This window comes from Coffea arabica, chromosome 2e (assembly GCF_036785885.1).
Source record: "Coffea arabica cultivar ET-39 chromosome 2e, Coffea Arabica ET-39 HiFi, whole genome shotgun sequence".
NCBI lineage: Eukaryota > Viridiplantae > Streptophyta > Magnoliopsida > Gentianales > Rubiaceae > Coffea > Coffea arabica.
In genome coordinates, this window is record NC_092313.1 from 30,895,472 (window position 1) to 30,912,536 (window position 17,065).

At 35.9% G+C, this 17,065-nt stretch overlaps 1 protein-coding gene across 2 annotated transcripts; it reads right to left on the minus strand.

The window, feature by feature from the left end:
- Positions 1–1,329: 1,329 nt before the first annotated feature.
- Positions 1,330–13,117, minus strand: LOC113728945 (serine carboxypeptidase-like 40). Of its 2 annotated transcripts, XM_072080322.1 has the most exons (9): positions 12,998–13,117; positions 12,313–12,723; positions 5,038–5,145; positions 4,668–4,942; positions 3,739–3,993; positions 2,848–2,966; positions 2,638–2,730; positions 1,660–1,765; positions 1,330–1,507 (listed from the first exon to the last, which is right to left on the minus strand). In XM_072080322.1, exons 2-9 carry the CDS (start codon positions 12,680–12,682, stop codon positions 1,361–1,363), a joined length of 1,473 nt encoding a protein of 490 aa, XP_071936423.1. In that variant the 5' UTR covers positions 12,683–12,723; positions 12,998–13,117; the 3' UTR covers positions 1,330–1,360. The 2 variants fall into 2 exon arrangements, with proteins under 2 accessions (XP_071936423.1, XP_027109094.2); XM_027253293.2 differs by lacking the exon at positions 12,998–13,117 and having other exon boundaries at positions 12,313–12,944.
- Positions 13,118–17,065: the final 3,948 nt, after the last annotated feature.

Genomic DNA, 17,065 nt, shown 5'->3' on the forward strand with positions numbered 1-17,065 from the left:
GCAAATTGCAAAATCAATGGAAAATATAAAAGACAAAGCAATCTAACATGAATTGTTCTCTTTTTTTTTTGTGATTATTACACTTTTCAACAATATCAGAGAAAATGAATCGATTAAAATTTTCTTTTCAGTTAAAATATAAGATCAAAATCAACTTAGCCCCCAATAGGAATGAATATGGGAGAAGCTAAATACCCAGTACCCACTATGTCTCTGTTCTAAATTCGGGAGCCCTACCAATTCGTGAAACAAATAATTCTAAAATTTTGGCTGCATTTAATAGAAAATTCCAAGATGGTCTATTAATGGTCATGGGGCATTATGGGCAGCCTCCCTTTACACTGGCAACTTCGTTGGCCAAGGGTCATAATAATTGTTTGAGGTTGTTAGCAATTCCTGGGAGTTTGTTTATTTGTTTGGGAAAACGATTCTCATCAAATATTTTATTGATTGAGTTTGAACATAATTGCAAAAAATAGAATTTGAATATTCAAGCTGTTTTTAAATGGTTTAGTTAGTTTTGATGCTTTTACCGAAACTTATATTCTTCCAAACCAACAAGCTCATAAACTAACAGTAAGGGTGAATAATTGATAATTATTGGAGCTGAATGTGGACAAATATTACATTTAGGTAAAAGAAAACAAAATGATATGGAGACAGAATATTTGGTGGCTTGTCTTTCTCACTCTAGTGAAGTAGATAATACCAAAAGGAAAATTCTATAGTCTCTTTAAGGTATCATTCCCGCAATATATATTTCTCAATAATAATAATGGTTTATACTTTGAAGTTTTGTAGTTCTTCCAATCACAGAGTCAATAACACTTATTCCACCATCTAACGGTGAATTTAAGTTAAGATATGATATCTAAAAGGGGCATTAGAATCTTTCCAAACAAAACTACCTATAAATTTACCGTGCATTATGGTGATTAAACTGCTATTGCTAAATCTTAAAAATCTGTCCGGCAAATTAAGTAATAATATGGGCAAATCGAGTAATAATATGGGCAAATCTTTTATGCTGACAGTGGATGCACTAACAAATTTAGATGCATGCCACATATACAAAATTTGATATTTAAATTCAAATTCAGGTAATATGACACTTATCTAATCACGTCAATGTATACATTGACAGTGCACGAAAAATTAATCCTAATACTATTCCTTCGTTATTGAAAAAGAAAAAAGAAAAAGTTTGTCTATCCAAATAGCAATTCATCGAGGAATTCTAGATGAACCCAAAACTCACTGAAGTGACCTTCTACTTCTGCTTGACAGTATAAAGGAAACATACTAAGTCAATGAATCCTAAGAAGGTGATTCAGTGACAATCTAGTATCTATCTGTATATTTATTGTTTAGGGAGAGGAGTCCCAGCAATAAAGTGTGAAACAAGTGACAGTGCTCGATCAGGTTTGTAACTTGGCACTTCATGACCAGCATCTCTAACTGTTACAAAAGTCAAATTATCTTTATACTCTTGAACATATCCACCAACCTGATTATCGAAATCAGAAGCATAAATCATTAGATCTGTTGATAAGTCAAGAGTATTGCTATTACAATTTAAGAATTAAGATTCTTATTACTTGGATCTCAGGAAATCAAAACCAATTTACTCGAGTATTTGTAGAATGTTAAAATACTAACCTCCCCATCTCGATACCAAGCGTGCCAGGGATTTAAAGTTGTAACATTCATCACCTCTATGGAATATTGTGTACTGGTAACTGGCATCCTTCCATCGACATCACCACTGTGGATAAAACGCAACACCAATTTTATGAAACTGTACCAAGAAGAAGAAGCTAAACCTTTTAAACTCAAAACGAAGACGAAAAAGGACCAATAGTTTACGGAGGGCAGTGGCAAAGTCAGGATTTGAGAACGATTACTTCATAAAGTGATATCTATGTTCAATTTGGAATATGTCTGACCCCTTTTTTTTTCTAAAGATAATCATTATTAAAGGTAAGGGTGCAATGTAAATTTAAGGGGGTTATAATGTCAATATGGCGTGAAAAAAATTTAGAGTGGTAAAGTGGATGGAAGAAGAGTTCTACAAAAATTTTCCTCGGGGATGGACCGGGAAAGAACAAATATAGAGCAAAAAAGAAAACCTAAAGAAATTTCAAGGTTAAATACAAATTTAGTAAACTTGAGGGGCTCAAGTCTGTGTGGCTCCATTAGGAGAATTATAAGTCTCTCTCTCACTTTTTTCTGCCTTAACGTAAGTAAGAGGTATAGAATTCGAAATCTCTTGCTTATAGTCCCTACCCGTATGTTATCCATCCCATCCCTCCCTGGCTCAATAACAGTCATACTACGCTCTAAGTAAAAGGTCATATTTTTGTTAATTGTTATCCTGTGGATTACAGAAGTTTTTACCAGAAAGCTCCAACTCATGTGTCCAATTTAGTATTTATCCGTGCATGATTTTGACTGTTGATATATGATTTGGTCAGGTCAAACTTTTCATGGTTTTTTATTATAATTAAAAAAACACACAAACTTTTTATCTGCCCCCTCTTCATTTTTCATATTGTTTTCATTCTATTCGTTTCCTAATTTACAAAATGCTCTTTTCAGAATGGGCAGATTATAGTGATAGAATGATGACCAAATTACCTAAATATCCACACACGAACTCCATTCTCCATCAACTCTTGAATCAATGGAAGAACCGTTGATGACCTATCTTCCCAGTGTTTGAGAACTTCACTGCAAAATTTTTTCTTTTATCAGTTCATTTAGTACAAAATATAGGAATACTGCAAATTTTCTGTAATAAGAAACCTAAGTCAAAAAAATTCTAAAAAGAGAGGGGAGAGCGAAAACCTGCATGGTTGCCAATCATAATATAATTTGGTGACATTAGCATGGATTGCTTCTTGAACTTCAGGAAGGTTCAAGTACGAATAAACATAATACACAGTGCATGGATCGAACTCCATTATCTACATGCCATGATACCAAAATTAGGAGATATTGGAATATTTTAGGAAACGATTTTTTGTGTTCTCACTTTCTCCGTAAATTAAGAGCAATATTTCGAAAAGCCACTAAAAGTTTTCCTTTTGCTTTTTCTGGTTTCTGGGAAAGGGAATTCATGATTACTTAATAATTAATTACACGTCCTACTAGGCTAAGAACCATCCACCGACAAAAATGGTGAGAAATCAAGATCAAATATCCTCAAGTTTTAAAAGCATGAAAACTTTTAAGAACTGAATTGTGCTGGAGAGGACAGTTTCTGGGTAAATGATATATATTGCCACAACAGAAGCTTTTTGTCATGAGAAAATGATAAAACTATCCATCTCGAGTCAATTTGCGATAATGTATTTTTTGGCCTGAGGAGGGCATTTTTTATAGTTTACCAAAAAATTGCTATGGTAATTAGATTTGAGTTTTGGATAACAATAAACCCAACGTTTGGTACAATGAAAGCAATAGAGTAAATTCCCCAGAGAGTTGCATTTCATATTAGGATTAATCTTTGATACACTAATAGTGTATATAGTATTATCAGCGTTATTGGATAAATGATAACTAAATTAAATTTGAACTTAAAATTCAAATTTTGAATATGTATCATACATTCAATAATAGTGATGTATATATTTTTAATACATATAAGATTTACTCTTTATATTATAGTTGAATAACCTAGAAAAATGTCAAAAGAAGTATCGAATCTGCAAATACCAAATGCAAAGGAAAACTTACCGAAAACCTCTTAGGGATGCTGGTCAAGTTGCCATCCAAGCACAGAGGATAATAGATACTGTAGATATTAATATCTCCTGCAATATTTTTAAGCTTTTTTACGATATCATTGCACTCATCAGATTTCTCGGCATTCGATGAGAAATTACAATTGTGTAGTTTTCTTGAAGATTCAGAGGAAATCAAAGCGTGGCTTGCAAAGTAATCAATCAGGCCTAAAGTATCTGTCTCGTCGTTGATGAGTGCATTTCCAACCTGCAATTTGGCACAAAAGAGTAACTTTATTACAGTTCCGTAGGCAACGTTAACATAGTTTTACATTTTGTAGCTCTTTCAATGTCAATATCGGCGATATGAAATATATAGTAAAATTAAAAAAAGGGTAAATTACATATAATCCCACTATGATTTTATTTATTGCCGCATGATCCCCTTAACGTTTCAAAATGTTCACTTCACCAGGATATGGTTTTATGTATAGCGGAAATGTGATAAAAAATAACTTATGTAACGTCATTAGTTGAAATATTAATAGTGCCCTTACTTAAATGTTAAGTAATCGACCATTTAACCACCTTGTATAAATATATATATACATATATATATATATATATATATGTATAGGAAGATTATATGAATAAATGCAAAAATTAGGGACGGGATAAAGTAGATTTACACGAATCATAAAGCGATTATGTGAATATTAAAATTATATCATACACGCTTTTAGAGCACGTTTGGTATAAACGTTATAACTGATTATGCATTCCGTTAATTTTTTACTTTACATAAAACCAAAGGGGGATAATGTGGCTATTTTAAAACCTTTGGGTGGGTTGCCTAGCATTATGTAAAATCATAGGGGGTAACAAGTAATTTACGGCATTAGTCAATGATAAACAACTATTCTAGTAGAGAGATATATATACCAGAATTCCTTTCAGGTTAATGATTGTCCTGTTGGCCTTCTTGTTGTGGTAAACAATATTATGTGCTAACTGAGGTACATAATGACCAGCATAGCTCTCTCCAGCAATGTAAAAATCTCTATTTTTGTACTCGGGAAACCTCTCAAGCCAATTTAATATGAAAATGTAATTGTCCGCAGCAGTTTTTCTATCCCCAACCTTCATAAAATCTGACGTTGTGTTGGAGTATGAAAATCCAACCCCTGCTGGAGATTCCAGGAACAGAACATTCGCAACTGTTGGGAGAACAAATTAATTGGAAATTTATCAAGTACCTGAATATCGATATCATTGATTTAAAAGGCAAAGGAAGACATTTATTTGCTAGTACCATGATTCCAGGCATATTGATTCTTGTACAGTGTTTTGCCATCGCTCCCAACCCTGAATGGTCCAAGTTCTTGCATTGCTCCAATGCCAAGTGAAGAACAACCAGGACCTGTTTCGAAAGTGACAAATTGGGAAAATGCCAAATTGAATTGAACATGCCACATATAAAATGCCATGCTGAATTGAATATTCTACACATCCTGCTAACAAGAAGAAGTCAAGTGAGCTGTTTAACTATTTATTGAATCACATGCTCAAGTTTTAGAGGGACAAGAATGAGCATGTATATTAATTTAATGTGTTTATAATATTTATTAGAAAACACAATAACTTAATTTTTCCCCCTTTTGGGTCAATATGTTGTTATTTCTCTTGAATTTGATTGAATTGGAATCCTGAGCAAGATATGAACTTCTAAAGTGAGTTTAAGATTTGACGCACTCAGCCCACTTTGTTATCTAAAGTGTACATACATACATATCGTCTCCCCGATTTATCCCTTTTTTTAAAAAAAAAAAAAAGTTTGACACCTTAGACCCTACTTATGGGTGATCTTTGAACGCTGGCAAATTCAGAAGGTTTTCACGTAGATAATCAAGTGTCAGTGAGATAACACAAACTAATTTAAGGAGTTCTTGGGTACTTTGCTCGTTTGGTTTACTACTTGTGATTGTGATTACTTATATAAGAAAAAAGCAAAAAAGAAGAAAGAAAAGGCTCTTGACAATGATGTAATTTCTATGGGGTCTTATTAAAGAATGACGAGATCTATGCCTCATAACAGGAAATGAACTAGTCATAATTTGGTTGTAGAATCTAGATACTTTTTTTTTTTTTTTTTTTTGGTCAAAGTAGAATCTAGATACTTTGTTAACATCTATTCATAACTGATTGATTACCCTGAAATAGATAATTAGATTAATCAAGAAACTGATTTGATACTTAAATGGAGTTGGTAGAGGTCGTACTAAAGCACATGAAATAGTATCTTAATATTTTTCATACGCATTTTATATGTCAATTGGCATATGAATCACGAACTCTAGTAGAAAGACTTAGACAGTGTCTATAACAAAGAAAAAGCAAATAACAAAATCAAATGTGCATTTACATATGGGCATCGTTTGAGGGAACGAGAGGGAAAGTAGAGGGGAATATGAAGGATTTGCTTTGGTAGATTTTTTGAGGGGAAAAAGGAATGAATTAGGAGGGAAAAGTAGCTGTTGGACTTTCCTTTTTTTTTTTTAAAATTTGGTTTTTAAATAGATGGATAAAACACTATTTTAAATGAACCAATGGGCACTCATTAGATGGGGCTCGGGGGAGATTGAATTAAAGAGTTTCAAGTCTTAGATTTTTAACCACTAGATTAAAGCAACCTCATTAAGTTGAGTACAGTTTAATAGTTTAGAAAAATAAAGTAAAATCATATTCGTTTAATATACATGGTGGAATTTCAATATGTTAGTGAGTGTTAATTGGGCACCTAATAGAAAAATTCTTATTAATTTAAATGCAAGGGAAGACTAATTGTTATTATGTAAATCTGTATGATTTAGTTTGATGTGATTTATGTGATGTAATATACAATAATAGACACTACTTTGAAAAACCCAACAAAATTAAATTACTTTTACTCACCTGATTTGCATATGATGGGGCACCAGTTAGAAAAAGACCAAAGAGCTAAAGTAATTTTATTTGCCTATTTTACATATAACATTTTTCTTTGCTTATTTATCCTTCCTTTCTTTGGACATCATGTTACTGTTTCTTTTCCTTTTTTTTTTTTTTTTTGCCCATATCTAATCCAATCAAAACACATGCACCAAAGCCACTTTTAGTATACCCTCTCCTTATCTTTCTTTTCTACATAGTATCCTTTCTTTCGTTTTGTTTCCGTCCCCTAGAAACATGGTATCATATTTACTCGCATTAATAGTGTAATGACCGAGCTGGAGTCTAGTTATTTGACGTTAGGAAGTTAGTTGTAGAAGATATTCCAAATAACAGATTGCATGTGTCGGTTAATTGATCGAGCATGTGAGTCCTTTCATATTGCATGCGTTAGTTATATTGTTAGAATACCAGAAACTAGTATAAAGCAGAGGAGGAAGAGAAGGGATGTAGTTTTTGGATGTAACAATTCTCATTTCCCGTCTATACTATCTTAGTCTTCCCCTGCTCTCTCTTCTCATTTCCCCTGTATCTGCATTTCTCTCAATTTCTGTCTTGAATCCGTCCCTTGTTGGGCAGGTCCAGTACAATTGGTATCAGACGCTTGCGGTCCTTGGATCTGCAAGCTCAGCTACCGAATCTGTAGCTGACTATGGCGGAGGGCACCAGAATGAAAGGCTTCGAGGAACAACTGAGGAAGCAGGATTCTCGGATCCAGGGCATCCTTGAAGCCAATGCAGCTGAACGACTAGCACTGGAAGAGAAATTGGCAACAAATCACTCTGATATGAAGGCACTCTTGGAAGCGAACTCAGCTGAGATGAAAAATTTCATGGTTTCCATGAATGCTCAATACACCGCTTTTGTGAGAAGCTTGCAAAGCGACCGAGGGATCTTAGGAATTTCACCAGACAATACGGAGAGGCAACCTGTCCAAAGGCCTCAGAGAAACTTGGAGTTGGGGCTATCCAATCAAGGAGAGAGGAATTTCCTACCTGTAGGGACTCCTAAGGTGGAATTTCCCAAATTTGATGGCTCTAACCCCAGAGAATGGGTCAGGAGATGTGAGAAGTTTTTCCGTTTATGTCGCATTCCTGATTCGCAGCATATGGATTTAGTGGAATTGCATCTGGATGGGAAAGCTAGTATTTGGTATCAAGGTTTCAAGATGGACAAGGGGGAGTTACGATGGGATAGATTCAGCCAAGAGTTTTGTAGTCGATTTGGGAATTTAGGGGAGGATGACGTTATAGAGGAGTTTAACAAGCTTCATCAAACTTCCACAGTAATTCACTACCAAGAATGGTTTGAAGAGCTGCGAGCTGCCGTGATGCTCAAGGTCCCTGGTCTTACTGAATCATATTACATCTCCAGTTTCCTAAGTGGCCTAAAGGAGGAGATTAAGTCTGTGGTCAAGATCCACAAACCTGCGACCTTGCAATCAGCATTTGAGAAGGCGAGATGGCAGGAGCATTACTTACAGGTTATGGCTAAGCAATCTAGGATGGCTACAAAACTAACTCAGGTTACGGAGACAATACAGAAGAAGCCTGCACATCAGATGTTTGATAGCAGCAACAACAAAACTACTCCCCAAGGCTCTAGGAGGATTACCCCCACTGAGTTCCAGTACAGGAAGGATCACAGTTTATGTTTCAAATGTGGAGAGAAGTTCTCCCCTGGGCATGTTTGCAGGAATAAGGGAATTCATTTGCTGCTAGCAGATGAGGGCGAGGCTCAAGTAGAGGAAGTAGTAGATGAAGAGGATGAGGTCATTGAGTATCAAGGCAACAAGTATGGCAGGGATATTACACTATCCCTCCACTCAGTTTCTGGCCAATTGTCTTCCAGTACCATTAAGATGTTGGGAGATTATGGTGATCAAGAGGTGTCAATCCTGCTGGATGGAGGTAGCACCAACTGCTTCATAAAGCCAACTATTGCTCAACTCTACCCTGAAGCTGTTAAGAATCATAAACCTTTTAAAGTCAGAATTGCTGATGGGAAAGAATTAGTTTGTGAGCAATGGATTCCTGGTATGAAGTGGATGATGCAAGGCCATCATTTTACTCACAATGTGTATGTACTAGACTTGGAACCGTACGACCTGATTTTGGGGGTTGACTGGATGAAGTGTTATAGCCCCATGACTTTTGACTTTCAAAAGTTGTCATTATCATTTGAGAAGGAGGGTGAAATGGTGTTACTACAAGGGGATTCCCACTCTGCCAAGGTGTTGATGAAGCAAGGAGTATCAGCCCAGAAGTATTGCAGAAACAAAATCAGAACAGCCTTGCAACACTCTTGCATGATACGAGTACAAAACTCACAGGTAACTACTGTGCCCAAAACACTCACTCAATTACTTGCTCAATATGATGACATATTTGCTGCACCTACAACTTTACCCCCCAACCGTAGCCTCAATCACCAAATACCTTTGAAACCTGATGCTAAACCTTTCAAGATTAGACCCTATAGGTACCCCCACAGGCAAAAAACAGAAATAGAAAGGCAAGTCAAGGAAATGTTGGCCACTGGTATCATCCAAACCAGCCATAGTCCTTTTGCATCCCCAGCCTTAATAGTTAAAAAGAAGGATGGCACTTGGAGGTTATGCATTGACTATAGACAACTTAACAGCCTCACTATCAAAGACAAGTTTCCCATCCCAATCATTGATGACCTCCTAGATGAACTGCAGGGTGCCAAAATTTTTTCAAAAATTGATTTGAGGTCAGGGTACCATCAGATAAGAATGCACCCATCTGATATCCAAAAAACAGCTTTCAGAACCCACTCTGGCCTCTATGAATACTTAGTGATGCCATTTGGCCTCACTAATGCACCAGCAACTTTCCAGGCTCTAATGAACTCGGTATTTGAACCTTTTATTCGAAAATTTGTGCTAGTGTTCTTTGATGACATTCTAGTTTACAGCCCCGATTTTGACTCCCATCTCAAACACCTCTCCCTTGTTCTTGACACCCTCAGAAATCACTCATTATATGCAAAAATGTCTAAGTGTTCATTTGGGCAAGATAGAGTAGAGTACTTGGGGCATATAGTTACTGGTGAGGGAGTCTCTGCTGATCCTGCAAAAGTGGAAGCTATGCTGTCCTGGCCATCTCCTACCACTGTTAAAGGTTTAAGGGGTTTTTTGGGACTGACAGGATACTACAGGAGATTTGTGAAGGGATATGGGAAGATCGCTAAACCTTTAACTAATCTGCTAAAGAAGGATGGTTTCGGGTGGGATGAACAAGCTGAGCAAGCTTTCCAAGAACTCAAACATGCTATGACTCAAGCTCCTGTACTAGCACTTCCTGATTTCCTTGGAACATTTGTATTGGAAACCGATGCTAGCCAAAAGACCATTGGAGCAGTTTTGATGCAGCAAGGTAGGCCTATTGCTTTCATGAGTCAGGCACTTGGACCCAAAAATCAAACACTGTCCATATATGAAAAGGAATTATTGTCATTGATTACTGCAGTAGGGAAATGGAGACACTACTTGCTAGGAACTCACTTCATAATCAAAACTGATCATGAAAGTTTGAAATACTTACTGGAACAAAAAATCACTACACCTCTCCAGCCAAAATGGTTAGCAAAGCTGATGGGACTAGATTATGAGATCCAATATAAAAGGGGTAAGGATAACTTGGTGGCTGATGCTCTATCTAGAAGGATGGAAGGAAGGGATGAAGGGTCAGGTGGTGAGGAGGTGCAGGTCCATGCCATTACCACAGCAAAGCCATTATGGTTAGCAAGGGTCTCTAGCAGTTATAATGGGGATGAGAAGGCCAAGGAACTACTGACTGCACTAGCGGTAGACAAATCTAGTGTGCACGATTACACATACCATCAAGGGATTATCAGGTATATGGGAAGAATGTATATTGGGAGTAACTCAGAATTAAGGGCTCAGCTCATCAATTGCATGCATGATTCTGCAATTGGAGGGCACTCGGGGAACCAAGGAACATACCAGAGAATGAAGAACTATTTCTACTGGCCGGGCATGAAAAAGGATGTGGAATCTTACGTACAGGCTTGTGACATTTGCAAGAGGAGTAAAGGGGAGCATTGCTCCTACCCAGGGTTGTTGCAGCCATTGTCAATTCCTGAGCAAGCATGGCAGGAAATTTCTATGGATTTTATTGAAGGACTACCCAAATCATATGGTCATAATGTCATTTTTGTGGTGGTAGACAGATTTACAAAATATGCTCACTTCACCTCCATGACTTCTCACTACACTGCTAAGAGTGTGGCTCAGGTATTCTTCGACCAAATATTCAGGTTACATGGGCTGCCTAATGGGATTGTATCTGATAGAGACAAAGTGTTCACTAGTATATTCTGGCAAGAGCTTTTTAAGCAAGTAGGGACTGAACTTAGTTTCTCTTCTTCCTATCACCCTCAGTCTGATGGACAAACTGAGAGGGTGAATAGGTGTCTAGAGACTTACTTAAGAGCTATGTGCTTGCAGCAACCAGGCCATTGGAAAAGGTGTTTACCTGCAGCTGAATGGTGGTACAACACTAACTTCCACTCCAGTTTGCAGATGACTCCGTTCCAAGCTTTATATGGCTACAAACCATCCCAATTGAGTTTGCACTCAAGTGACACTCCAGTTGCTGCTGTGGAGGATTGGATAAAGGAAAGGGTAAACTGGAATACATTGCTCAGGGAAAATTTATTGCAGGCTCAGAACCGAATGAAGCAGTTTGCAGACAAACACAGAATAGATAGGTCCTTTGCTGAGGGTGATTGGGTGTATCTCAAGCTGCAGCCGTATAGGCAGACTACGGTAGCACTAAGGAGGAACTTGAAGCTGGCAGCCAAGTATTATGGCCCATATCAGGTGGAAAAGAAGATTGGGTCAGTTGCTTATAGGCTCAAGCTTCCACAGGGTGCTGCTATTCACCCTGTTTTCCATGTTTCACTCTTGAAACCAACGTCTAAGGGAGCTCCTATCAGCAATGAATTGCCACAAATATCGGAGGAAGGGCTCTACACTACTGCCCCCACTGCGGTTCTAGACAGAAGAATGATAGACAGGGCTGGTCAGCAGGTGGAGCAGGTCTTAATTTGTTGGAAGAACATGAATGAGGAGGATGCTACCTGGGAGGACTTGACTGTTATACAAAGCCAATTTCCATCCTTCAATCCTAGAGACTAGGATTGTTTGAAGGGAGGGCAACTGTAATGACCGAGCTGGAGTCTAGTTATTTGACGTTAGGAAGTTAGTTGTAGAAGATATTCCAAATAACAGATTGCATGTGTCGGTTAATTGATCGAGCATGTGAGTCCTTTCATATTGCATGCGTTAGTTATATTGTTAGAATACCAGAAACTAGTATAAAGCAGAGGAGGAAGAGAAGGGATGTAGTTTTTGGATGTAACAATTCTCATTTCCCGTCTATACTATCTTAGTCTTCCCCTGCTCTCTCTTCTCATTTCCCCTGTATCTGCATTTCTCTCAATTTCTGTCTTGAATCCGTCCCTTGTTGGGCAGGTCCAGTACAAATAGTTTCCAGCTGAGCAGACAGGAGAAGAGGCTAATAAGATCGAAGTCTTCTATAGTGTGTACCTCCTGCAAGCCAAAGGAGAAGGGGCAAATCCTTAGCCACCATGGTATCCTGGGCTTCAGTGAAGTAATAATAAAGGGCACGACCAACAGTGGCATTGATGGTGATATATCCACCATATTGTTTGAAACTAACCGCGGGTTGTCCGGGCAATTTGTGAATGATATCTTTCTCCTTTAGCCCTTCTTGGATTGGCTCAGGTGGCTTCTTAAATGCTGTGAAGTGGGATATATCAATGTTGGAAACAGGCTTCGATTTAGCTTTGAAAAATTGATAGTCAGCTTCACTGCAGCTCTTTCCAGGAGTCTTGAGAACCAAAGACGAAAGCAAGAGAGCTGAAAGAAGAAGAATTTGGGTTTTCTTGATTTCCATCTCTAAGGCACTCCTGCTTTCTGAACTTGAAAATATTTGATCTGAAAATTTTGCAGGTATAGCAAAATTAAGAGGGTGCATAAGAATTGTCGATCATGTAGGAAGTTATGTATGAAAATGGATGGAAAATTGTGTATGCCGACAACAAGCTAATCATCATTGAAAGGCGCTCCATTCCCAAAGTTTTTGTTTCTCACACACACACACATATATATATATATATATCCAACGTCTACCATACATAACCAAATCAATATGCATTCACGACTACTTCCACCAGAAGAAGAAAAAGAAAAAAAGCACACGGAAACTTACATCATCCACTCAATGGCTGCACTAGAGCGAGTGAAATGACAATAACTAATAGTTGATTCACCACAAAAATCCCAGGCCCTTTGTATATTATAGATGTTTGGTTTCTATTCAATGCTATATAAGTAACTTTGTCAATTAAGGCAAGAGGTGATTTTAATAGAATGTCATTAGCAAGATTTTTTTGGTTTTATTTGAAAGACTTTTCTTGGTAATCATAAAATAGTTACTTACTTACATTTGGCCCTGTTGGACACAAGTGTTAGAATATTGAAATTCTAGAAACCATACAATGAAAAAAAATCAAAACAATTGAACAAACCGGCAGGCCGAGGGGCCTGCAGAAGGGCCAAGCATTTCTGGTTCAATGCAAAATATTTTATGCTCTATCTTTTGGACTATTATGTATGCTCTATCTTTGTTGATTATTTAGACTAGAATGAAATCCTCCCATCTATTGCATTTCTGGTTCAATGCAAAATATTTTATGCTCTATCTTTTGGACTATTATGTATGCTCTATCTTTGTTGATTATTTAGACTAGAATGAAATCCTCCCATCTATTGTAGTCATTGCATGTTTTGATGTATTTGCTGCCATTAAAGCAATTTTATTTGAATATTGTTTTACTTTGGTATTCACTAAAAAAAATAAAAGTTCATATTATAATTATATAGTATATGGAGTTAATTTTATATACACTGATAGTGTTACACATTATTATTGTTAGATGCATGACACTTATCAAAAATTTAGATTTCAAATTTAAATTCAGATTAGTTGTTTTGCATCTAGTGGTGATGATGTATATATATCAACGTATACAAGATTAATCCTAGTATATGTCTATACAAATAATTCAAAAATTTGTTTATATATACCTTTTTTAATATTTTAAAAAATGTGTGTATAAATTTTGCAATCAGAAATATAAACACTTAATTAACTTTCTTGAAAACATGACATTGAAAAATTAAACGCAGAATCATTTTCTGTCTCCTTGAGAGCAAACTCTTTCTAGTCTAGAGAGGGAAATTCCCCCTTCAATGTCTTTTTCCAAAATATTGCAAACTTTCAAACCTTTCCAATTAGTATAGTTTTGGTACAGGACAGAGAAAATAAAACAAAAGCAGACAAGACTTTCCTTGAGAGATGGCTTTTAGATTTAAATTAATGGCCATAGGAAGCCATCTTCTCTCAGATTTGGGGGTTTAAGATGTGATTCTTCAATGCATGAGAGAGTTGTTCTTCTAGCTCAGCATTAATCGTTCATTTTCTGCTTTCTCTTAGTCTGTTCTAGGGTTTTCTTCTCCAATAATTCGACTCCTTTGGCCTTCGTTATCGCTGGCCAGGAGTACTAATTAGGAACATAGTTGAATATTGATTTGATTTGTTACTTTTGCTATTCTTGGGGTGCAGGTTCTTTCAATAGTTGTGGTTTTTGGTTTTAATAGATTGTCACTAGCAAGATTTTTTGGTTTTATTTGAAAGACTTTTCTTTGTAATCATAAAATATTTACTTACTTACATTTGGCCCTGTTGGACACAAGTGTTAGCATATTGAAATTCTAAAAACTATACAAGGAAAAGAATCAAATCAATTGAACAAACTGGCAGGCCGAGGGGCCTGCAGAAGGGCCAAGCATTTCTGGTTCAATGCAAAATATTTTATGCTCTATCTTTTGGACCATTATGTATGCTCTATCTTTGTTGATTATTTAGACTAGAATGAAATCCTCCCATCTATTGCAGTCGTTGCAGGTTTTGACGTATTTGCTGCCATTAATGCAACTTTATATGACTATTGTTTTATTGTTTTACTTTGGTATCCACTAAAAAAAATAAAAGCTCATATTATAATTATATAATATATGAAGTTAATTTTATATACACTGACAGTGTTATACACTATTATTGTTAGATGCATGACACTTATCAAAAATTTAGATTTTAAACTTAAATTTAAATTAGTTGTTATGCACTAAATGATGATGGTGTATATATTATCAATGTATACAAGATTAATCATAGTATATCTCTATACAAATAATTTAAAATTTTGTTTTTATGTACCTTTTTTAATATTTTGAAAAATGTGTGTATAAATTCTGCAATCAGGGATATAAAACACACAATTAAATTTCTTGAAAACATGACATTGAAAAATTAAATGCAGAATCATTTTCTGTCTCCTTGAGAGCAACCTCTTTCTAGAGAGGGAAATTCCCCCTTCAATGTCTTTTTCCAAAATATTTCAAACTTTCAAACCTTTCCAATTAGTATACTTTTGGTACAGAATAGAGAAAATCGAAAAATAGACAAGGCTTTCCTTGAGAGATGGCTTTTAGATTTAAATTAATGGCCATAGGAAGCCATCTTCTCTCAGATTTGGGGGTTTAAGATGTGATTCTTCAATGCATGAGAGAGTTGTTCTTCTAGCTTAGCATTAATCGTTCATTTTCTGCTTTCTCTTAGTCTGTTCTAGGGTTTTCTCCTTCAATAATTCAACTCTTTTGGCCTTCGTTATCGCTGGCCAGGAATACTAATTCGGAACATGGTTGAATATTGATTTGATTCGTTACTTTTACTATTCTTGGGGTGTAGGTTCTTTCAATAGTTGTGGTTTGTGGGATTTGTTGGCATATTTTAAACCAAGCATATTTAGAATTTTAATAGGTTTAGAAATTGATTTGTTATTTGGTAATTATATTAGATTTGGTATCACAGTTGGTTTAGGAATCAGAGTTCAGTTATGTTTTGGTATTGTAATTAAAATAGGATTCATGGTTATGCTTTTTCTATTTAAGAACTTGAAATCCTACGTTTGTTTGCTGAGGGAATTTGGTCGTCAATAAAATAGTAGTTGTTAATTCCTCCTGTTCCTTCTTCATTAGTGTTGTGATTAATCAGCCAATAGCTTTACTTTTATTCTTTTGTTTCATGTTTTTGTGACCAATCAAAGTCCATGGCTCGACTGATATTGTGAGTTTATTTCTTAGTTTATCAATTATTCATCATCTAATATTTTAACACGATATATTTACTTTCGATGTGTGATTTTTTGTGTTAATAAGTGGTATCAAAGCTTAGGTTCAAGAGTTTGATCCTCGGATATCTGCTGTGTCTAAAAGGTGTGCAGAGTTTGTGATAGAGAAACATGGCTCGTAGAAGGATGCAGACATTGTGGTAGAGTACTCGTATATTAAAAATTGAACCACAAGAGTTAGTTTTAGAGTATTCATTCGTTGATTGGAATTAGGGAAAAGTCACCTTAGTTGAAAAGAGGTCTAAAAAGAGGGACTATTGAGATTATTGATGTTGCACAGTGATCAGAGAAAAAAGGTCCTTTCAGATTGTTGATTGTCATAGTGTTGTTCAATCAAGTGTGAAACCAGGGATGGCAAAACATCCAAATAGGGAAGACAAATTTTGTGAAAGTAAGTAAGTTATTTTGAATTGCTATGGAGAGAGAATTTGTCAATGGTAAAAATTATTACCATAAAGAAGATTATGAAAGACATGATTTATTAGAAGAAAGTTATGTGGATTGTTATTCAAGAAAATATGGTGGCTTTAATTGCAAAAGGGTTAATATGGATGACTCCTTTGATCAAGGAGAACTAGCAGCAAAGTTGTGTATAGACAGTCCACTTCTACGCATAAATATGCATATGAGTATCAGTTGCACTTGAGTTCCACTGCTATAGAGGCTGCAAAGGTGATTGAACCTCTTGATGGCAATGGAGATGACAGCATTAAGAGTTTGGTTTAAGAAAGACACTGTTCACATATTTTAAATCAAGCATATTTAGAATTTTATTAGTTTTAGAAATTGATTTGCTATTTGGTAACTATGTTAGATTTGGTATCACGTTGGTTTAGGAAATACAGTTTAGTCATATTTTGGTATTATGATTAGAATAGGATCCATGGTTATGTTTCTTCTATTTAAGGACTTGAAGTCCTACATTTGCAAGTTGACGAAATTTGGTCATCAATAGAATAATAGTTATTAATTCCTCCCGTGCCTTCTATGTTGGTCTTGTGATTAATCACCTAATAGCTTTACTC